Source organism: Helobdella robusta (assembly GCF_000326865.2).
Source record: "Helobdella robusta unplaced genomic scaffold HELROscaffold_15, whole genome shotgun sequence".
NCBI lineage: Eukaryota > Metazoa > Annelida > Clitellata > Rhynchobdellida > Glossiphoniidae > Helobdella > Helobdella robusta.
The window spans coordinates 3,411,239-3,434,526 of NW_008703839.1; the positions used below are offsets into that span (position 1 = coordinate 3,411,239).

General features: G+C 32.5%; 3 protein-coding genes across 3 annotated transcripts in view; all 3 read left to right on the forward strand.

The window, feature by feature from the left end:
• The window catches only part of HELRODRAFT_185404 (hypothetical protein), a 5,793-nt gene extending 943 nt beyond the window's left edge, over positions 1–4,850 (forward strand). Inside the window, exons 3-13 of the mRNA XM_009015297.1 lie at positions 77–189; positions 576–673; positions 1,084–1,169; positions 1,607–1,711; positions 2,008–2,081; positions 2,231–2,344; positions 2,929–3,025; positions 3,412–3,592; positions 3,790–3,881; positions 4,033–4,203; positions 4,352–4,850. Of these exons, the coding sequence (XP_009013545.1) occupies positions 77–189; positions 576–673; positions 1,084–1,169; positions 1,607–1,711; positions 2,008–2,081; positions 2,231–2,344; positions 2,929–3,025; positions 3,412–3,592; positions 3,790–3,881; positions 4,033–4,203; positions 4,352–4,489 (1,269 nt within the window). The 3' untranslated portion in view covers positions 4,490–4,850. The remainder of the gene's footprint in view (positions 1–76; positions 190–575; positions 674–1,083; positions 1,170–1,606; positions 1,712–2,007; positions 2,082–2,230; positions 2,345–2,928; positions 3,026–3,411; positions 3,593–3,789; positions 3,882–4,032; positions 4,204–4,351) is intronic.
• Positions 4,851–5,421: 571 nt separating this feature from the next.
• HELRODRAFT_190787 (hypothetical protein) lies at positions 5,422–13,156 on the forward strand. Its single transcript, XM_009015298.1, has 15 exons — positions 5,422–5,782; positions 6,473–6,614; positions 6,917–6,988; positions 7,215–7,305; positions 7,485–7,544; positions 8,063–8,166; positions 8,638–8,703; positions 9,091–9,207; positions 9,595–9,651; positions 10,052–10,200; positions 10,513–10,575; positions 10,878–10,948; positions 11,128–11,220; positions 11,496–12,042; positions 12,323–13,156. The coding sequence occupies exons 1-15, from the start codon at positions 5,668–5,670 to the stop codon at positions 12,628–12,630; spliced, it is 2,055 nt and encodes a 684-aa protein (XP_009013546.1). The 5' UTR covers positions 5,422–5,667; the 3' UTR covers positions 12,631–13,156.
• A 1,823-nt stretch (positions 13,157–14,979) lies between these two features.
• HELRODRAFT_74787 (hypothetical protein) lies at positions 14,980–23,229 on the forward strand (the record flags this gene model as incomplete). Its single annotated transcript, XM_009015299.1, has 21 exons — positions 14,980–15,082; positions 15,156–15,244; positions 15,610–15,726; positions 15,859–16,065; positions 16,298–16,442; positions 16,704–16,878; positions 17,145–17,276; positions 17,589–17,724; positions 17,903–18,013; positions 18,095–18,537; positions 18,607–18,919; positions 18,999–19,168; positions 19,222–19,378; positions 19,439–20,150; positions 20,209–20,602; positions 21,002–21,199; positions 21,264–21,606; positions 21,686–21,764; positions 21,865–22,070; positions 22,124–22,399; positions 22,693–23,229. The coding sequence occupies 21 exons, from the start codon at positions 14,980–14,982 to the stop codon at positions 23,227–23,229; spliced, it is 5,043 nt and encodes a 1,680-aa protein (XP_009013547.1).
• Between the last annotated feature and the right edge of the window lie 59 nt (positions 23,230–23,288).

Below are 23,288 nucleotides of genomic sequence, written 5' to 3' on the forward strand. Positions count from 1 at the left end.
AGTTTTGCCTACCTATATAGTTAGATAGTGTAACATCATTTTACAATTAATATAAATTCGAATTCTTCATGTTAAGATCAAAGATCTGACGAACAAGTTGATGACAAAAAAGGAAGACAAAGTTCTCTATCTGAAGTTGTTGAGATCAGGATTTGCTCAAGGAACTGCTCTCATTGATGCATTTTTACAGTTTAGTTTTCATATGAAATATTTTATGGCTTTTTTTAGTAGTTCATTCAATAAATATTTAATTTCATGTGCTTACTTTTAATTTTAAATTGATATTACGTATCAGTTGCTGATTATTGCTGAAAATATGTTCTAGCTACATCTATGGAAACATGCTTATATTTATCTATAGAAACATGTTTGTTTTTATAGCAGGCTTAGTATTAAGTTCGCACATACATCTCATATTTTAATTTGTTCTATTTCTTCTGAAAGTTATTATTTTGGTTCCTTTAAGTTTGCTGTGCAATTGCTAAACATTGAATTAGTTGTTGGTTTTTAGTCTGCAGTTTGTTTGTTCGTTTGTATATTTCTAATTTCTTAAATTTTAACAATTTCTCAAACAGGGTTGACAATGCCATGCCATGTTTGATTAGTTTGTTGACAGGCTCTGATGCAGAGGTTCAACTAATGGCTACCTGGTGTCTTACAAATATATCTGCAGGTCAGTTGAATTTCTACATTGCGGTGTGTGTTTGGAACTGTATTGTAAAAATTAAGTAAGAGTATAAACTCAGTTTGATGTGGGCAGTTGAATGACCTGGTGAGATGAATTGTTAAAGATTTTTGTTAAGAGAGCAACATATGATTTATGGATGACAACTCTTGCTTGTAATAATAAATATTTATAATAATTCAGTAATATTTGATGCAATTTTTGAAAGCACTTGAAAATTTGTTTTTCTATTTTTGTTAGCTACACTGCCATCTATCATTATTCTTCTTTTTGTTATTTCAATTTGTAAGGTTATTATGTTACATTGTTACTATTATTATCATTTGCATTACCATTACCATTGAAGATGATGTATGTTTATTCGTACTTCTTACTATGATAACCCTAAAATCATGCAGGGACGGAACAGCATGCCATGACAGTCGCCAGACACGCAAGCTCCTACCTTATAACCTACCTGTCGTCGCCATCAGCTCCTCTTCAGGTCACATGTGTTTCAATAATAATTATAATATTAATGGTAACAATGGTGATGTCATTTGTGCAGGACTCTAAGCATAACGCCTTAGTATTTTAGTTACAATTATGTCCAGAGTTTAGATATTTGTTATGAGTTTTGATATTTGTGTAAATAATGACAGCATACAAGAGGATATGCGTTTTATTAACGAAAAAAATGAATTAGTTATTTTATTGTAAACCTTAGTTAATTTGACACTATTTCAATTATATAGTGCGTTAATAATGTTTTCATGATTTATTTGTTTAATTTGGCATTTGAATCTGCAATAATTAAATGAATACAATGTTCTTGGTTGTCAGTGTTGCATATATTGTAGATATATATTGTGCAATTTTTATGTCTAAATGTTATAACACGAAGAATGACAAAATGATGAATACCGTCGTTTATTTGAACAGGACCAGTGTGCTTGGACGCTGGGTAACTTGGCCGGTGAGGGTGAGGAAGAGAGAAAGTTGTTGATGCAACAAGGGGTGGTAGCTGCTCTTGTGCCACTTCTCAAGGTCCTCATTACTTTTATCTTTCTTCATTTGTTTCAGATTTAAATTTGATGTTCATGCGGATTGTTATATTTATTTGATTTATTAAATGCTAAATATTATCACTTTATTATATTTTATCTGTTTCAAAGAAATAATGTCTCTTGCTTTTATGAACTGGTGTAGTTATTTACATGATTAAAAATTTGTTATGTGTCTTCAACTTCAACATAAGATTCAAGAATTATCTTTTGGACCACATTGAATTTTACAACCTGTAAACAATTTATGGCTGAATATTTTATTTCATCATTCAACAGTCAGCCTGCAGCAATGTGGTTAAGTCAGCAGCGTTTGCATTGTCCAACCTGGCAAGAAGTAGTGAGGCCAAACAGTCAGTTCATAAAATCATACAAACTTATGAACCTTTCTAAATAGAACTGTCGTTTTATTGTTTATATTTTTTTAGACAACTTTTCATCAATTATAAGTTGTAAATGAGGTATTGGCAAATGTGGATGACGTCATTCATTTTCATTTCAGGAAAATGGTTGAAATGAATGTTGTGGATGCATTAGTGCACTTGCTGGAATTAAAGAATGGTGCTGAAGATGTAATTACTGAATCTTTGTGGGTGCTCACATATCTGACTGCTTGGTATGCTTTTTTTTCTTTGTTGGTTGTTGTACACGTTTGTGTGCTTGTGTGTGTGTGTGTGTTGTTGATGTTGCCAGTATTTGTTGTGGCATTGTTTTTTATATTTCTTTTTGTTAGTTGTTTTATTTTTAGTTGTTTTTTTTTTTTTTTAGTTGTGGTCCTGGTTATGACATTAAACTGACCCTCACTGCCTTGTGAGTGATGTTGGATCATCAAAGGCTAGGCCCACCGCTTATAACTGTGGTTGCGTAAGGAAGGGCGTCCTGCGTTAAAATTAGCCAATAAAATATTTATGATGACATTCGGTTTCATCATAGGTAGCCAAACGGCAACCCCCGATCTCGGGGAAAATGTCGTCTAAACGTGTGTTGTTGTTTTATTTTTAGTTGTGTTTTTTAGTTTTTGCTATCATTTGTTTGATGAATATAAAGACTGCTGCGTGATTTCAAGATCAACATTCTTAGGTGATTGAGAATTTGTCGTTTGAGGAATGTCTATTTGCATCAGTCAACAATGCATTTTATATTTTTCAATAAAAGCGCGTATTTTTTAAAACTTTACATTTATTTCATTGTTGATGACAGTCCAGAATATGCAAAGACATTATCAGATGCAGGCGTACTCAAGAAAGTTCTCAACCTTCTGTATGAGGCATCTAAACACGAGGAACCGAACGTTCTGGTACTTTAATCGTTTGTTTGTCTTATTTGACAAATTTTATTAATTGACTATAAAATTTATAAAGCAATATTTGATCATGTGTTCCTTTGGCGTAAGATTATTTTTGTTTCATTTTACTATGGTAGTTCAGGATGATTTGTTGGGCTTTGTTAATAAAACTCCGAGTGCTGATACTAATGTTAACTTCAAATTAAAATCATGTTTTATTCCATCTCCAAATTTACATAAAATTTTGCAATGCTGGCTAACCGTTTTCGTCATTTTGCATTTTATTTTTGGCATCAATTTGCCAAATTTGAACAAATTTTTAATTTGAAAACTGCTAGTCCAGTAGGTTAACATTATTTCATTTATTCCTGCTTAAACACAAAACTTCACTTGAACAGTTAGTGACACCGTTGTTGAGATGTCTCGGCAACATGATGTGTGACAGTGAGGTGATGTCAACACAAGATAATCAGGAACTCGTTAGTGATGCACGTTTGTATGAGAGCATCGACAAGTTTATGCATCACTCAGTGCTTCATCTGCAGAAGGAAGGCCTTTGGGTTCTCTCCAATCTGGCTGGTTGGTCTGCCCTTTTGATGTTATTTTGTCATTGATATGCCATTTTTGTCGTGTTGTTTATTTGTAGGTGATTTCGTGGTTTTGTAATGCAAATGTGATTTGCAGTGTGTTCAGGCTGTTGAGTTTTTTAGTGGTGTTTTATTATCAATTTAATTTTTTGAAATTTATGATGAGTTGAACAACATTTATCACATTAGTTTACGAACCACTGTGTCAGAAATTGATCAAGTGCAATTTACTGCCAACAGTTATCAGTTTGTTGAACTCTGCGTACAACATCAGATATGAAGTTGTATTTATTTTCTTTCCGTTTATTTTTAATCTCGCTAACATCTGATTAATTTAACAGTTTTCATACCTTTGTATTGTAAATTTAAATTATTTTGGTGTTCTTGTTTATGTTTTATCATTTCAATTGTTCAACGTTAAATGCATTGCAGGCGGCATATTGCTTGTGCAACATAGCTCAGCATGGAGACGACATATGCAGGGAAATATTTAAACAACATGCCATACCTAACATAGTACCCACTTTGAAGTCACATGACCTTGAACTGGTCTCAATGTCCCTCTCCCTCATCCAGATGATCATGCAGGCCTCTCAAGAAATGGTATATTTGCATACATTTCTATTGAAATAATTGTTAAAGTACATAAAGTCATAAACATATAAAACGATTTCATTAAACTAAATTTCCTGCTTAATAAATTGCGTTAATGACAAAAGCATGAAAAATATAATGTTTGTTTGAAATACAGGCAGTAAAAGAATTCGAAGAACACGGTGGCTTAAATGGCTTAGAACTGCTTGAGTACAATGACAATCTAACTATCAGCCAAAAGACTAATCATATATTGGACAATTTCATATACAAATATATGACTGTAAAAGAATAATTAATGTCACTTGCAACATTTTTTCGATAATATTGCAATTGTTTTTAATGACATCAGCAAATAAATTTTATACTTTTTAAATTTTTGCTTATGATGTGTTATTTTATCCACATGAATTTTATTGATTATTAATTTGTTGCATGTTATTGTTATATTACTTATTGGCACAACAACGGTAAATTGGTATGAAATTTAATTGGTTAAATGTTGGCGCCATCCGATATAACCAGGCTTGTTCGTGCACTAAACTTTAATAACTTTGACAAATATAAACATTTTATTAGCAATGGTGATGTTTTAACATTGGTTTTATCCGTTGTGTGCAATTATTTCTTTGTTTTCAATAAAAAGCTCAACTGTTTGTAGTTAGTTTTTCACATACCCAATGGGCAATATATGTTGTTAGTTATGCCAAGATTGCAAATCCTTATTTGGTTCATAAATAGACCAAAAAAAATTAAATGGGTTGATCTATCAGTTCGCCTCAAATAAAGAATATCGACGGTTCGGTCCGCGGTCTTTGCTGTATCTAAAGAGCCCAAACGTCGCCAGATACTCATTTGTTCAAACAAACGACCGAGGCCGAGATATTAAGAAAATATGATAAAAGGTAGAGGTCGCCATGCGTTGATTTGTGAAAGCTGGACTAAATATAATTACGATTACATTTTATAAATTAATTATTAGGTGTGTGTCAGTTCTGACAGGTGTGAATTGGGAAGGTTAATATCTAAATGACGCAAAAGTAAATGGGATGTAAGAATAATAAAACCAGATCAGAAAAAACCCGCGAATCAACTACATATTACATCATTAAAAAAAGAACGCAAAAACCAGTCATATGCTAAAGATAAATGAGAGATTTCCGTTAGGATATTCTAACTATATTCAGCTAACTAACATAGAACTATTTATAAATATATTTGCTAACTTGTCTTTGAAACCGAAGTGTTGTTTACAATCTAAGTTTTCGTTTAGCGTGGTCTATTTATCGCCTATCATCGTTTACGAGATCTAATAGATGTAATAAATATATAATATATATTTATATAATATATATATGTATGTATGTATGTATGTATGCATACATTTATTTCTTTTCAAGTTTCTATGTTGTCAAACACAAATTAAATTAGACTTGTGTCCTAATTATTTTCAATAAATCTGAGATTTTCAAAATGTCTTCTTCATGGCTTGGTGATTTGGATTTATTTCCTTCAACAAAGAATTCATTCAATATGAAAAAGGCTGAAGCTGGGACTGCTATTTCAACAAAATCTAACCAACAACAAAGTTTGTATTTATTATTTTGAAAATGAACAATATTTTTCTCTTTTTAAAATAATAGCTTGTTCATTAGTTTTTTAAATTAATTTTCAAAATTTTAATTTATATTTGAAAATATCAATTCAGTTTCAAATATAAATTGACAACAAAATTAGTTTCAATCGAGGAACTTAGTGACAGTGAGATAAACTCACACTTACTTTTAGCTGCATAAAGATAAAGTTAGTAATTTAGAAAATTAGAATATTAGATAGATTGTTAAACAGCCCAATTCCATTTTCATCCTTAAAGTTCTAGAATGACAGTTCATCTTTTTCACTGGCTCTATTTCTACCCCATTATATATTATATACAGATATACTACTTCATTTTTCATCTAGTGCACATCATATAAATATAAAAAATTTAAAATACATAGTAAATAAATATGTTTCGTCTAGAATCATTTAAATTTAGCAACTATTTTAAACTTTTTTTTTTAATTAATATTATGTCATGTCATTTTGATTTGATTTAAATTCAGACACTTTTTTCTTTTGTTTCTTTTCTAGTGCCTTACTTTATTCATCATTTATTAATATTTATATTTTTTTATTAATATTTATTAAATAATAATATTAAATATTAATTTATATAATTTTTATTAAATATTTAATTTTACTGTCTTGTAAAATCACAATATTCCTCATCTTTCAGATTCAAGCACAGCTAAGGATCCAAAAGACCAGCTGAATGAAGCCTTAAGAAACCAAGTAATCGAACTAGTGAGAAAGAATTCTGCATTGCAATCGACGAACGAAATGCTGACGAAACAGTTAAAAGTTATTTCAATGAGCAGGTCTAATAGAAACTCTTTAATAATATATATTTATTTTTTAATTAATTTTTTTATAAAATGATTGTATTACTAATATTTATATTATATTTTTCAAATTATTTTCAGTAATAATATCAATAATATTATTAATATTAACATTATAATAATTTGTATTATTATTATTTATTGGTAATCTTGATATTATTATTAATATTGTTTTGATTAAAAAATTGTCAAAGTTAGCATTGTAAATAAAAATTGGCGAAGTTTCAATTTGTTTTGTATTTTACTTTTTCAAACAAACTTCAAAAAATCTATTACAGGTCAGATTTTGAGGTAACATCGGCAGAGGATCTCCTACTTCAAATAGTTTTTTTCAACACATCTGAATCCAGGTTAATCCCTTTGTAACTTTAAAAAAAATTTCATCAGGTTTTGAGGATGGTGCAAAATTTTATAACGAACCTGCAATAACCTGCAATTGTAACATGCCTTGTTTTTCAAGTGATTATGAGAATCTGATAAATCTGATAAATTATTTTCATGTTGTCTGATGAATTATCATTAAAATTACTATTTCCCTCGACTCTTTAATTAATACTTTTGTATTTTCATCTTTAGAAAACTGAGACCATTGTTGGAGGAGTTTATAGTCGAGAAACTTCGGAAGTGGAATTCAAAGGAGATACAGTTTCATCCACTCGGCAACATGGTGCCACATTTCATTTTAAATTTTTTTCTGTTCTCCTGGTGACAAGAATGGAGATTCTCGTTATTATCTTATATACTTGGGGAAAAATAATTAACTGAATTATTTCGTTTTATCAGACTGTTACATATTTGTATCTTTCCCACATGCATCTAAGATTAATTTAAAATATCACTTTTCAGCCAAACTTCAAAGAGCTTCATTTCAGTGATGAAAGTGACAAAGCAACAAAAGGTTTAACTGTTAGTTGACAGAAAATCATAAAATATATAAATTAAAAAATTATATAATATAAATTATAAAATATATAAATTAAATAATTATATATATATATATATATATATAAAATAAAATATGTTACAATACCATTCATTCTTTATGTTAAGCTCTCCAGCTTGTACATCTCAACAAAACAAGCTTAAGCAAAACAAATGCTTGATTTGGACTTAATAGCAAATATAAATTTTTATTTGAAAAACTTTACTTTCTGTTGAATCAACTATTACTCTGTCTATGTTTTGATAGTTAAATAAAAGACTTGCTATATAAAAGATTTCCATAGTATTAATGAGATTCCAGTTTAAATCAAATTTATATTACTCTATTATTTGAAAGCCAATGGCAGAATTAATATATTAAAATCTTAAATTTAATTGATTTTAAAAGTTGTAGTGATAATGTACTATTAAAAATTACAAAATATGAAACCAGTCGGTCGGTCACTAGTTTAGCCAATTCCAAAATAAAATGCTGTTTCTAGGTTGTTGGCAGTTGCCGATACATGAAGGAGTACGTGTTGGATCGAATGGGGTGGCCTCTCACTGACAACAATCCCTCGTTGTCACAAGGATGGGATATTCCCAAGTTTGTTTTAAGATGGATGGATGGTGGAATGGATACGTGAATGAGATGGATACGTGTATGGATAGAGGGTGAAATGGATACATGAACAAGTGGATACGTGTATGTATGGTGAAATGGATAGATGGACGGGTGGATACATGTATGGATGAATGGATTGAAGGATGGATAGAATATGGATGAATGAATGAATGAATTTGAATGAATGAATGATATGGTATAATAAAAAAGATGAATGAATTGATAGGTGGAGTGATTGATGAATAGATAGAACAAAGTATATAGTTGAACAGACGGATGAATAAGTATATAACTAGTTGTCTTCCATTTCATAAATCATGTCGTGATTGCAATACATTCTTAATTAAAGGTATAATGAATGTATAAATTGTTTAGTGATTCGTAACTGCAATATAATATAGACAAGATATATATAAGTATAGACACCATCGCCTAAATTCATCTTCGTCCCAGGTTCACACAGATCTTTGATGCTGTCCACGGTTGCGTGCCTGCTGAAGAAACCATCTCTCTTAAAAGGTTGGATTTTTTTAGTTGCCGTCAGAACTTCATCACTTTTGTAGCAGTGTTAATTTTTATGAAGTTTATAATTAAAAAAGTCATGATAAACATTAATTTTTTTAATTTTTGCTGATTAATTTGTATAATAATTTATTTTCTAGCAAGATATATAATGTTATTTTATGTATCTTAGTCATGGTATAAAGTACGTCGCAAATTTGCATTTTAAAATTAATTAATCAATCAATTGTTGTGTTAATGTGTGTGATGTTATATACAAGATGTGGTGTCATATGATGTGTCCTTACGTGTTGTGTCGTTATGTAATTGTTTAATTAAAGTAAATTAGTTAATTAATTAATTAATTAATTAATTAAATCACACACATATTGACTGCAGTGCCAGGCCAAGGACTTGCTTCAATTGTGGAGGTGATCACTGCATAACAGAATGCAAGCAGGAGATGGACAAGCAGAGGATCATAGCCAACAAAAACAATTACCTCAACAATAAATATCAGAGGTTTGACTTAATCATTTGTAATTTTATTCTCATTACTATGTTACATTATAATGATGATATAACTCTGTGGAAACATGTATGAGGCTTAAATATATTTGTTAATTTGACAATGTGTTATTGCAACAATGCTGCTTAATAAGTAGGTGTTGAACTTGTACATTTTTACATGCATACTCAAATTAGTTGGTGTCTTGAGTTTAGTTTTTGTATATTTGATACTGCTACCTTTATTATTATATCCATTGCACACATGGGCATCTATTTGTGAAGATATTTTGCGGATGGTTTCATTCATATTTGTTAATTTGTCATATTTTCATGACTATTTCTTATTCTGGGTTTTTTCGATGAGTTAAAAATAACTTAACCTTACCACATTATAATAAGGTACCATAAAGATGAGTTATCCACGAAGTTTGTAAATTTCAAGCCAGGAGTTATCAGGTGACACATGTTCCATCCATGTTGATGTTATTGTATCTGTCGACGTTGATGTGATGTGATGTGATGAAATTTGATGTGATGAGATCTGACTGTGATCTATCTAACTTTATGTGGTGTAAAATTGTACATTTTATGGCACTATTGGTGATGATGGTAAGGGATCAATCAACCTGGGTTGTACTTCTTGGTAGAATTCACAGTTGAGATCTTTGAATAGAAAATAACCTGATTTGTAATATTCTATCTCACTTGAAAGCCTTTCACGTGAAAATTGATGAAGAGAAAGTAGTAATGTATAATATTTATATAAAAAATATAAATAATTGGATAATTTAATTTATATAAAAAATAATAATTGGAAAAAATCTTAAAATATGTTATTGCGACGACCCACTGCCAGTGATAATCTGAGGACTGCATTGGGATTGGGACCAAGTGACCTCCCGCCATACATCTACAGGATGAGGAACATTGGCTATCCACCGGGATACTTACAGCAGGCATACATCAATGAGCCTCAGATGACCATGTTTGGTCCTCAAGGAAGAGGTTGGTGATGTGCTGTTATCGTCGTGGTGTGATGATGATGTGATGAATGTGGTGATGATGATGATGTCACTGTGATGAACGTGGTGATGATGACGTTTTTTGTGACGATGATGATTATGAAGTGGCTATGAGAGAATGATGATGATGATGATGATGAGATGATGACTAGGAGTATAATTGTTTTTGAAAGGTAATGACTTCGATTATGATTAGAGCGGTTGGGTGATAATGATAAATTTTTTAATTATTATTATCATTTGCATGTTATAAAATTAATTTATGCTACGTGCTTGACCTTTGACCCGTTAAAAGAAATTGCAGAGGATGGCGAATTGTTGGAGGAAGGTGAAATTGATGCAAATCGTGCTGAACGAGGTACAATAGTATAATAATTTTATATTACGGTATACCTTACGTTATGAAATTATAATTATACGTTCATTAAAAACGATAATGTTACATCGTTACATGTTACAATGTTACAACTTACATGATATTAGGATAGTGTAAAAGTATTGTCAGCTTCGTTCGTACTTTTGCTTGTAAATGGCTGTTGTAGAATTGTTTTCAATCAAATGTTGATACTGAAATAAGGGTAGATCAGAATTATTTTTTTTCTCTAAAAATACTTTAAAATCAAATCAAATAAAATTACGTTATGATTCATAATTTTTTAGGCAGCTATGACGCCAGTCTGCTCATTGACTATCCTGGTTTCAATGTGCAAGTTCCTGACGATGTTGTGGATGTTAGTTTGATGGTGTTTCAGCTGTTGCTGATGATGTCATTGTTTATGTCGATGATGTCACTTTTTTATGTTGATATATATGTCAATTTGATGTCAATTTTGACGGCGCAACGGAGAATGTTGTTTCATGGGATTGATGTAATAGCCAGTAAATGACTTGATGCTCGTTTGCCACACAGGCCCACAGAAGGCTGAACATGCTCCCCATGCAACCACACCATTCGAAAGAATTTATGCTGGAACATCTCAAAATGCACAATCCCCATGAATTGGTTTCTATTTATTTTGTTTAATTTTATTTTGTTCTAAACAGCATCTGGATGTAAGAAAAGGCGTTATACTATAATAGTAATAATAACATTAATAATAAATTTATCATTTGTGTCGACAGTTTCAATATATATGAAAATTGTAGTAAATTTATAAAATCGAAGCCAACATAATTCTTTTAATTTGTGTAAATGAGATCCAATTCATACTAATAAGTGGTAAATTGAAAGATAATTTTTGGTCTGACCAGTTGAATTGATTCCTCGATTTGTTGCAGTTCGGTGGGAAGGTGGTAAAAAGAAAGCGAGATGAGGCAGGTGCTGACGTGGATGGAGCTGGAGGCGGTCGTGCCAGGAAGCACATGAAGATGTCCGACGATGATGGGATTGTTGCCAGGTCCGCTGACATGGAGATTGACGATGATGCAAGTGACAGGAACGACAGTCATCAAAATGATAATCAACATCGTCCCGGCCATCATTACAATCATTATGGTCGTCATCTTCACAGCAGTCATCACCAGCGCACTCCTAGTGACTCATACTTCAACATACCTTCTTACAACTCCATGATCGTCGACCTCACTTCTCCGCCCCCGCCCCCGCCACCCCAACCAGAGCACCCTACCTACTCAACCTCACCACCTCCTCCTCCTCCCCTTCTTGATGATAATGATAGTAACGATTGTATAGTGATACTCGACGATATTGATGATGATACTGGATGTGATGGCGCAAATGCTGGCCCATCATATGAGAAAGAAAGTGAAGGTGGGAATGGCGAAACTGGCGGATGGGATGTAGAGACTTCAACGCACGCCACGAGTAACTTGATGACGTTTTGTTTTTTTTCTCCCATGTGCTTCATTCATACATTCTCTTATGATGATTAGGCTCATATACGATATTACGTTTGATCTTCGTAAGCTCAGATCACACACCTACACACGCACACACACACACACACACACACACACACACACACACACACATACATACATACATACACACACAACCTCATTCCTTCATCACTTCATCATTCATTCTTTCACCACTTCATCATTCATTCCTTCATTCCTTCATCACTTTATAATTCGTTCCGCAGATGCTCCAAAGTTTTACAGATCCATCAGCAGTTACGCGAGCACACCTGTGTTTGATCCGTCAACATCATCATCATCATCGCAACTCCTGACGTCATCATCCACGTCACCAGTCCGCCAATCAACATCAACATCGCCGCCAGCCTCGCCTTCGAATCGAATGTTCTACAACAAGTGTCCTTCCCTGGAGAAATTTTCAAAAGGAATGTATGACGTTGATTGGAGCGCTGATTCACTCGTCTCCACAGGCAAGTACGACAGGATGAAAACTCTTCTTGAAAGTTTAAGGAAGGAAAGGAAAATGTCATAACCATCTGATGCTCCAGTTCTTCACTTTTTCGACCATGGCAGCATTATATCATTTTTTCTACTTGTAATCGAGTAAAATATTGTATCATAGTTTATCCTTTTTTAATCTTTTTGATGAATGAAAATTTTCGAACAAAATATTTGCATGTATATTTGTTTTCAGCATGTTAATAGATTATTTTATATATTTGTCTTCTGAGAAGTTATTGCAGTTGGTAAAGTTTCTCAAAAGTTGAAGGCCCTAAATGACGCTCGACCGATGACGACATTCGATTCGCAGCTGTTTTATTTTTTATTCGTAATGTTTTATTTTGCATGTGTGTGTGCGCGCGCGCGCGCGCGTGTGTTATTCAAATGGTTAAAACTATTATTATTTGATATTCATTATATATAAAGCTGTGAGCAAAATATTAGAATCGGATAAAAATTCCTTCGACTCCTTGATCGTAAATTTTCCGACGCAAAAATTGTTTCATGCCTCGCTTTATAATCATAAACAATGCGCAGCCTTACAGCAAAATAAAAGGCCATTTTAAAAACGTTCAAAATCAGTTTATGCAATTCTTCTCAGTATAATTACTTAAATTTGTGCCTGTGTACATCACTTTTTAAATATGAAAATAGTTGATAGCACTATCGCTAGCATCCATTATAACTAATGTTATAGATGATTGCATCCCCTCAATACGCACATTCATCATCTTTTAAAGAACACGGTATTGAACACTTATTTTTAAAATTTAAATGAAAATTTTTCAAATTCAATCACCTTCCTGAGCTGGAGTCTAATAAAAATTTATCCCACTCTAACTCCGGATCCTCAAAAAATTCCAACTCCTGCAGAAACTTCCGAATAACTGCCGACACCCTGCTGTATAAGCTCCACGAGAGTAAGCCTAGACGTGTTATACAAAACCGCATTGTTATGTAATTACATTAATCAGCGTATATACAAGAATATACTTTTTATTTTTCTAACAAAAAATGATAATAAAATTTTCTATGAATATTGCAAGCGGTAATCGAAATGAGGAAGTGCAAAATTAGAACTCAGGAACATCATTTGTTACTTTCCATGTTGAAGTTTTCATTAATGGCTGTTTTTATATTTATCTATCCTCTCTTTTTTCAATTTCATATCAGCGGCAACTCATGTAAGTAATAATGTTTTATGTCCAGGAAAATGTATTTAACATTTTAGGTGTACTTTACTTTTGCTTCAGATATTTTGCATTTGCCGCGGTTGTATAATGTGTATTCATGTAAATAATGTTTTTTAACCGTAAAAATATCGCCACACCTTTAGCTTATTGAAATTTTCTATTGGATGGCTGGATGCAGTGATGCTTCTCGTATTTACTTGGATGTATGTCATTTGCGAAATGCAATATATCTTTGTGTTTGCTTTAGCGTTAGCTATAGCAAAGCTTGAAATGCATGCACTCCACAGAATAGAGATTGCTCACTTGAGAATTGAGATCTCGAGAGTGTTTTTTAATTAAAACGTCAGCCACTCTCAGTGAAGATTCTTTATCGATTTATTAAAAAAGCAGTCTCCTTTGATTGTAGCACACGTTGTGTCAAATTTATTCTAGATATATATCTCCATTTCTAGTGTAAACAAAACATTGTGCAACTGCTGCTACAATAATTCATGTTTTAGAAATAGCAAAATGTTGGTTGTGTAAAAATAAGCACACGAGTTTAATGCATGGCTGAATCAACAGATTCAAATAATAATGAAAAGAAATTATTGAATAAAAATGCGGCTCATCTATCAAAAGCACGTATCTTATTTGACGTCTGCAAAGTTTTTGATGATGATAAGAAGCGCCAAATTCTTCCTAGACGAACTCTACTGCATGCTACAAAGGTTAACCAGATCATCAAACTGTTTGAGGAGAAAGACGATGATTTAAATAAACTATACAGTTTTCAGAGCAACGACACTGATGAATGTGATGTTAAAGATACCGAGAAAAATTCATTTAAAAACCTTTTGTTACTTGCAAACTCGAGTAGTACAAGTGATTCAAAGAAGCCGGGTCGTGATTTGAACAGAAGATTAACGGTTAAGGATTCATCCTCGTGCATTTCAGAGGATGTCGGTCGATACACACATGCCTCGGCAACTGGCTCTTCGAAGCAGTTTGGTGGGAATTGTGAGAACCGACTCGCGATACTTGAAATCAATCCAGACGATATTCTTAAAAACAACCTCAAACCTAAAGAGTCTTCAGTTAATAATATAAACCATGTGACGGAAGACCTGGAGAGTGAGGATTGTAATAATAATTTAATTAAGGATTACATAGAAGCCGAAGTAACGGAAAAGAAAAACAAGTTTGAAATGATGAAGGAAACGTTAAGTGACGTGGTAAGTGGATCTCTTCAAAACGTTCCACCAATTGATAAAAAAATTGTCCGAATATTCACTAGCTCAACATTTACAGGTATTTTATTTTATTTTATAGAGATAATTGTTCTGATTTCAGTATAAATTAAAAAAATAATTAAAATTATGAGACACCACGTTAGAGCGCAACTGCTTGATAGAAAGTGTCTACCCGAAGTTGAAAGAGTACTGCATGAAAAAATATGGATTGGATTTTCAGGTTACGATGCTTAGGTTTGTTTTGTGTCCTAACGCTTGAACTAGTACAGGTTAAGGGTTTGTCATACTTTTCTAAAATTCAAAGATATATTTGAAACGAAATCCACTCCGATCGGCAACACACAAAATTACATGATTAAGTGGTGAACGACGCATCACACGCAAAGCCTGTGATAGGCGGAAGGCAAGGATCCCTTTGCGTATTCGAACCTGATCACGGCACGCACTACGAAACAAGATCAGGCGCATTATTTTTGTTCCAATCTTTTTCTCTAGGTTGTAAAGTTTAAATTTGAATTTTAGGCTTATACACGCATATAATAATATTTTCAATGGCTGTCTTGTTTCTTTCGTGCTGTTTTGCAGGCTGTCGACATGCGATGGGGAGTGAGAGATGAAGCGACAGATGATCACATGACCACAGAACTCTGCATGAACGAGATTGACAACTGTCAACGTTTATCATTGGGCCCAAATTTTGTGGTGCGTACCATCACAACACATTTATACAGTTAAACATAATTTCGAAGAAATATTTTTGAGAAAAAAAAAGATTTATTTATCACAGGCTAATTTTTGTATAATAAAACTTAATAAAATCACCGTTCAAACAAGGTGTTGTTGGGACAGAAATATGGATATAGACCAATACCAAGTGTTATTTCTGAGACAATTATGTTGATCCTCCAAATATGTCTGGAGTCTTCTCACTCAGCTGACTGGATGTTAATCAGGACCTGGTACAAGCGAGATGAAAATGCAGTCCCTCCAATTTACGTTCTCCAACCAATCAGCTCCATTCTAGTGCATTTCAATAGTAAAGTTAGCCCATAAATTCAGAGTTAATTTTTTATAGATTAATATACATTGAGAGTTTTTTGAAATTGTATAAACACTAATAGGATAAATGCTTATTATATTCATATGTGTATACCGAGGCGAGGAAACAATTGAAATAAGATAGATGCCAACTTATTTTACAAAATTCAAATCCCTCCATAAAAATATACATACATATACCTATACCATTCAGAAATTCTCATTTTAATTTAAGACATCGCAAGATTTGAAGAAATTGGCGCAAGATCAATGGTGGGCGACTTTGAACAACTTGCAAGTCATTCTAAGAAACTGTGCCAGTAAATTATTCTTGGAGAACAGAATTACCAGCAGTCAAATGCACGAATTTTTTATGTCGGGTAAATTAGTTTAAACGTTTTTATTTTATCATAGTTACTACAAATTAATGTAAGCGAGAAGTTCTTAACCGCTGAATGTAGATATCAAGCCACAGCATTCATTGTATCTTTAACGTTTTGGTATGTCGGTGATTTTGAACAGTGCACACTGACATGCAAGCCTAATGGAACTATGATTAAAACTTTATCCGGAACCAAATTACAAGCAACATAAAATGCTTATTTGACTTCATAAAAAACTTCATAAACGTTAACTTGTAGTTACTGAACGAGAAGTTAGGCGGGGAATCGTCAATTGTGTTGAAGCAGAGAAACATTGTCTTGCCTACATTCGAAACATCAGCAACATGTCTCAGGACAACTCGAACAGAAACTTTATCGACAAAGTTGGAAACTCGATAGACCAAGAAGCATGCGCATTACTATCGGAACTAAGGTTGCTGAAATATCATCTCTAACAAATTTTTATAATTTCTAAATAGTATTCTGGTAAATTAAAAAAATAATTTCCTAATTCATTTGACTAATTTTGTTAATTGTTCAACTTTTCTATAATTAATTTCTATATTAGTTTATCAGATTACAAAAAAAGGTTATACGTTTGTAAATATTTATTTTTCAACAAAAGTTACCTTAATGAAAGATTCATTATTCGCTTGAAACTCAAGGCATTTGAATGAAACGCTTGTTATTTTCTAACAGAGACAACATAATACCACAGAACTTAGACGCAAAAAATATCAGTTACTTCAATGTTGAATGGTCGAAGAACTGTGGAATCAATCTAAATAAACATAAACAATACATTGAACATTTCTGCAATACATTTAACAGGTTCCATTCAATGAAATTTTTTTAATAAAATTATTCCATTCATTTTAGTACTCTTTGGCTGATTAATATTTGTATTTTTAAACATTTTTTAAACCAATGATATAATATAGGCTATTAGCATCATAAGCCTACTAATGTAAGCGCTTGCGGAATGTGTTCAATTAACGTTCAATTAACACATTTGCGAGTTTACATTATACGAACGACAAACATACCCTACGATTTCATAAAAAGTTGGCACATTGATAAGGCACGATAAAATGTTTTGGAAGCTTCTAGGTTATTCTACAATTTTGTTTTGTCACACTGAAGAGACGTTTGTAGGTTGGTTGACCATGAAGTTGAAAAACGAACCAACTACGGCAAATTCACCTCGCTGTTCACGCAAATCCAACACCACTTGCACTCCTGTTTGCAGCTGTCGCAAGGTTTTACGGGACGTGAGCAGGTAAATAAAGATTATTAATAAAAATAATATAATAATAATAATATGATTTTTATTGTTATTGTTGTTGTCCCCCTTATAAATTGTATCATATACGTGAATAGTGTTAATATCGTTTTACATTCACTATCACTGTTAATAATAATAATGATAGTAAAATTTCACGAATCATTTGGATCAGATCTTAAACTCCATAGAATCATATCTGAGAGATGGATCAAATGAGCCGTTGGTATTGTATGGAGATAGTGGGTGCGGCAAAACGTCTTTGATGGCAAAAGCTTTTAGTTTGGTAACTGAAAATTAATATTATTTTTATTTGTGCATCTCAAACATTTTTTTTTATTTACAATAGTTGGATGTTTGGTTTGAGAAGAGTGTATCTGATGGAGGTAAAACAAAGTTTTTGAAGATTATTCGATTTCTCGGAACGTCGGTTGATTCGACCGGGGTGGCTCCACTTCTGACGAGTTTAAGCCACCAGATATCCTACTTTTTCACAAACGAACTGGATAGCAATGTGCCTATCGATTTTAATCTGCTCGTTTTACATTTTAAATCTTTATTAAAATTAGCAACAAAAAAGAATCCCATAATTTTGTTTCTTGACTCTCTCGATCAAATGTCTTCGGCCAACGGAGCACATTGTCTAACTTGGTTTCCACTTCACTTACCAGATTACTGCAAACTTGTTGTTTCTGTAGTTACTAGGGAGTTAGGATTGTTGGACAGGCTAAAAAAGTTGTTGAGAAACAAATCTGAGAACTTATTGATCATCTCATCATTGGGAAAAAAGCCTGCGCTAACAGCAATTAAGTGAGATTTTGACACTTTTTTAAATTTGCTTCATTTTATTTATTAAAAATTGAGTTTTTTTGTTGATAGGACTCTTCTGGGACGTTTGAACCGAACGTTAAATGATGAACAATGGAGAATCGTTGAAAGAACGATGGATCGTTGTAGCGATCCACTCTTCATCAAAATTCTCATTGGAGTTGTATCTAAATGGAAATCATACGAAGTCAAGGCTGATCACAACGTTGCTTGTACTATCCACGATGCCATTATGCAACTTTTTGATAAAATTGAAAACAGGCATGGTAAAGTTTTGGTATCTCATGCTATTTCTTACATAACGGCGTCAAAAGAAGGAGTTACTGAAAATGAACTGGAAGACATGCTCTCTCTTGATGAAACCGTTAAGTCTTATAAAACGTTAAGTCTTGGAAAACGTTGTTATGAAAGACTGAAGGTGTGATAATTTTTTTTATAAAAAGGTATTGAATGATGTGTACCAGTACCACCTGCCTCCCGTTCGAAGGATTCCTCCACTGCTCTGGACTCGCATCAGGAACGATTTGATATGTTACATCACTGAGAAGGAAGCAGATGGCGTTAATGTCATTAATTGGTACCACAAACAATTTGACGAAGTTTCAAAGAAAAGGTGTAAATTAAAATTCTTTTTTCCTAGATATAACTTATTTTTAAACTTTGTAGATATTTGAAGAATAAAAAATTTGAAATTGAAACTCATTCCCTCATGGCCGATTATTTTATTGGAACGTGGGGAGGCGTTTCCAAGCCTTTTCAGTACAGTGCTCTCCAGTGCCAAAGATTCAGTTTAAATTCAAAATCTGGTTCTTGCGACAGAAAAGTGTAGAATTTTTATTGCATGTTGATTTAATAACTAATGAAAAAAATGTTTTTAAAAAAGGTTCCAGAACAACCATTGTTCTATGACAGTAAAAACCAAGATGACCATAAAAAAGTAAAACACGGCATTAGATACAACTTAAGAAAATTGAGCGAACTACCTCGTCATCTAATAAAATCAAAAAGATTCAAAGAATTACTTCAAATGGTTTTATTCAATTATAAGTGGCTGCATGCCAAATTATCGTGCATGCCTCTCCAGTCCGTGTTAGACGATTTTGAAGAATCATTGATCGGGGTACCTTCTTGTTCCCAGTCTATTAAAATGATTTTGGATGCTTTGAAATTGTCTGCATCTATTTTAGTTAAGAGATCAGAAATGCTTGGGCCACAACTTACTGGAAGATTGCTGCCTATTTACAACTTAGATATATGGATGGAAACCTTGTTGAAACAATGTGACAGTGAAGGAATAAAAATTAATTGTCTGGTTCCATGTTTTCATTGCTTTCAGACTCCCGGTGGACCGTTGGAGAGTTCACTTGAAGGCCACCAGTTTGCACCATTTGGATTGGCGCTTACGTCCGATAACAAATATTTGGTGACGGCTTCTAATAAGTTCATCGTATGGAATCTTGACAAGGTTGAAATTGTTCGACAATCGAGTATTGGTACTTTAGGAATCGTTATGCAGATGACCGTCACCACAGATGATTCCAAAGCAATTGCATACACCAATAACAGTCAGATATTAATTTACACAATCCTCAGTGGTTGGTTTATACATTAAACAGTTCAATTATAAAATTTTACTTGACTTTGTTGTTTTAGGTGAGACGAAATTAATTGAAAACACAAATTCAACTACTAACGACGAGTTGATCGGAATAACTTGCAACAAAAATCATTTCATGGTTTGGTCGACCTCTAGTTGGACTCTTTACAATTTTGATGGATTAGCTTTAGAACAAGGCAACGTTCCTAATTATTCGACAGAAGGAAACATTGTCACAATCTATCTAGAAGATTCATCGAGAAACTATTTTTTCATGATATGGAAGATTGGTTACCCATTGGGCGTGCGTACTAACATAAATATGAACCTGAGCAAAGTATCTCTGCAAACCAAAAAAGTTCATTCAAATTGTTCTTGTCACAGCGGTTTCATAATGACCAACGACAGAAAGCACCTGTACACATGTACGGCAAGTAACAATATAAATAGGTAACACCTTTCTTCAAATCAATCACATGATTTCAAATTTTCTATATGATAAAAAAGCCAATTCACTTCCAAAATATTTAAAATTGAAACTATCGTTGTGTCGTTTATTTAGCGCCCTACCCATTGCGTGAAGATTTATTTAATATTATAATTTGCAAATTTTTTTAGTCATATAGATTGCACGAAGTGAAATCTTTTGGAGATTTTTGCATACTTTAATATTTTGCCATTTATTTTAACACTAACTTTTTTAATTTTCTTTTTTTGAAACTATACTTAAAAATTTATTAATTGGAATTTAGCCTAAATGCCGTTTGAAAGCAGCACTAACACGACTTATGTGTTATGTGTTATACTTATGATAACTTTTATAAAAATTATTAACAACTTTTAACGAAGGTTAGAACTAAAAAATGACGTTTGGCAAAGTAGTTTGGAATATGTTAACGAAAGTAAGATTTACTCATTGTTTTTATCCTCTGATGAAAACATGCTGGGCGCAGTTCACATGTTTGGATACTCCGTATGGAATTTTAATATTTTAAATGTGTGTCCTTATATTTTAACATTGCCAAAGAACGTCCGTAATTTTCCAAAGTACGTTTCAAGTTATTTACGTTTTTGCCTTTTTGTAATAAGTAATTGATTTGGTTTAATACAGAAAACTTGCAATAAACGACACTGTGATTTTTAGCTGCAAAAATTGTTACTTGATAGCGCCTGTTCGAAATATTTTATACATTTGGAAAATAGAAGACTGTGTCCTGGTGAATATTTTAGACTTGCACTTTGGAAGAATACTCTCCGTTGTAACGATCGAGCAGACTAGCAACCGCTACTCTGACCTTCCAGATAATCGCAAGACTAACAAATTTTTAACATCATCCTTGGATAAATCAATCAAAATATGGAACGTGAACTATATACATGAAAATGTTTACCCAATTTATAGCCATGATAAACCAATTTACAAAGTTTGCTTTTCAATTGACTTACAATCGATTGTTGCCAAAAATTATGTACCTGAACATTTAAATCAATTACAATGAAATCTAGATGAAAGACTTCAAACAGGCTGGAAAGCCACGTATGATGACTGTCACACGAAATTGCATAGGTCTGTGGGACTTGGACAATGGGAAAATTGTTGCAACGATTAAAGGTTAAATTTTAGAAGATTGGTTAATTTTGGATAGTTATTAAATAATATGTATTTATATATATTTATTTTAATTGTTTATTTATTCTCATGTATAAAAAAGGCAACAAAATGTCATCAATAATAACTGACGCCGATATCACAACTGATGGCAAATACATAATAAGCGTGGAATCGGGTTTAGTTATCATATGGGATGGCGACACGTGTAAGATGATCCGGTGTGAAAGTAGTAGCATGTCTATTGATGAACAAGAAGAGGAAATTTTGCAAATTCTCATAAAAGACAACGAACATGTTAGTACGTCTGTTATTCTTGTAAACACACATACCCTAAATACATTGTTAAAAATAATTTCTAGTTTTTGTCAGTTAAAGCATCGAAAACTCGGTCAAACAGAGCCGTTTGTGAAATGAGGAAAATTCCTTCGAAAGAACTAGTTTATGTTATTGATTTCCAATTTACAATTTTCAAGCCTGTTATTGTTACATCTGATAAAAAATATTTAGTGGCCTTGAATGTGAACAACTCTAGCGACACGGATTACAACGATCAACTGACTGTCCACAATATTGAAACAGGCGACAAAATTTGTTCCTGTAAGCCTAAATACAGACGTTTTAAAGATTGCAAAAAAGTAACTATCATATTATAGAAAAATTATCTTTTAAAAAATGATTATTATATTCTATATGATGTGACTATATTTTGAAGAGCCTTAAATAACACCTGGCTTTATTAGAAAAGTTTTCAAAAAAAGCTCTTCGTAAACCTTTCTTTCATTAAGAATTATAAAAATATTTTGAATGAAAGAAACATTTTCACCGACTGCCGAAAATTTTCAAATCTAATTTGCTATGCTTAAATCATTAGTAATATTCATTTAGTAGAAATAATTTTGTAAAAATTTATATTGGAAATTTTTTTCAGATCATTGCCATGCCAAACAAAGGAAGTAGGCTTGGGCTGATTGACGAAGAAAAAGGAAACTTATGGGATTGGCGTAAAAAATCTTTATTAGTTTCTATAAAAAATTGGAGTGGTCAGTGTTCTTCTGATGGGTCAATTGGATTAAGCGACCCGACCAGAGGTGGACTGGATGTCATAAACTTAAAATCTGGATCAATAATTCGTACGCTTGTCCCTAGACCCGCGGAAGGTGTATTTCCGGATAACCAGTCCAATTTTACATGCAACACGTGTCACGCTTATTTTTATCATTCTGGAAAGCAGTCAGTAAGAGTCTTTCGACTATCGGACGGAAGTCAAATTGCCGATTATAAAGTCCACGCTAGCGTCATTTCAGAAATAATCAATGCTCAGGAATCGATGACATTAAACTTAGGAGGGATCGATGGAAGTCTCGTTATTTTGCTAATTGCTGATCCTGAAAATCTGTCCTATATTAAGTTTTTAAACGAAAAAAGAATGTTTGTTTTAAGTCAACACAATAATAAATTGAACTAATTTTAACAATATTATAGTTTTTTATATTGTAAAATAAAACAAATATTTGTGTTATAGCG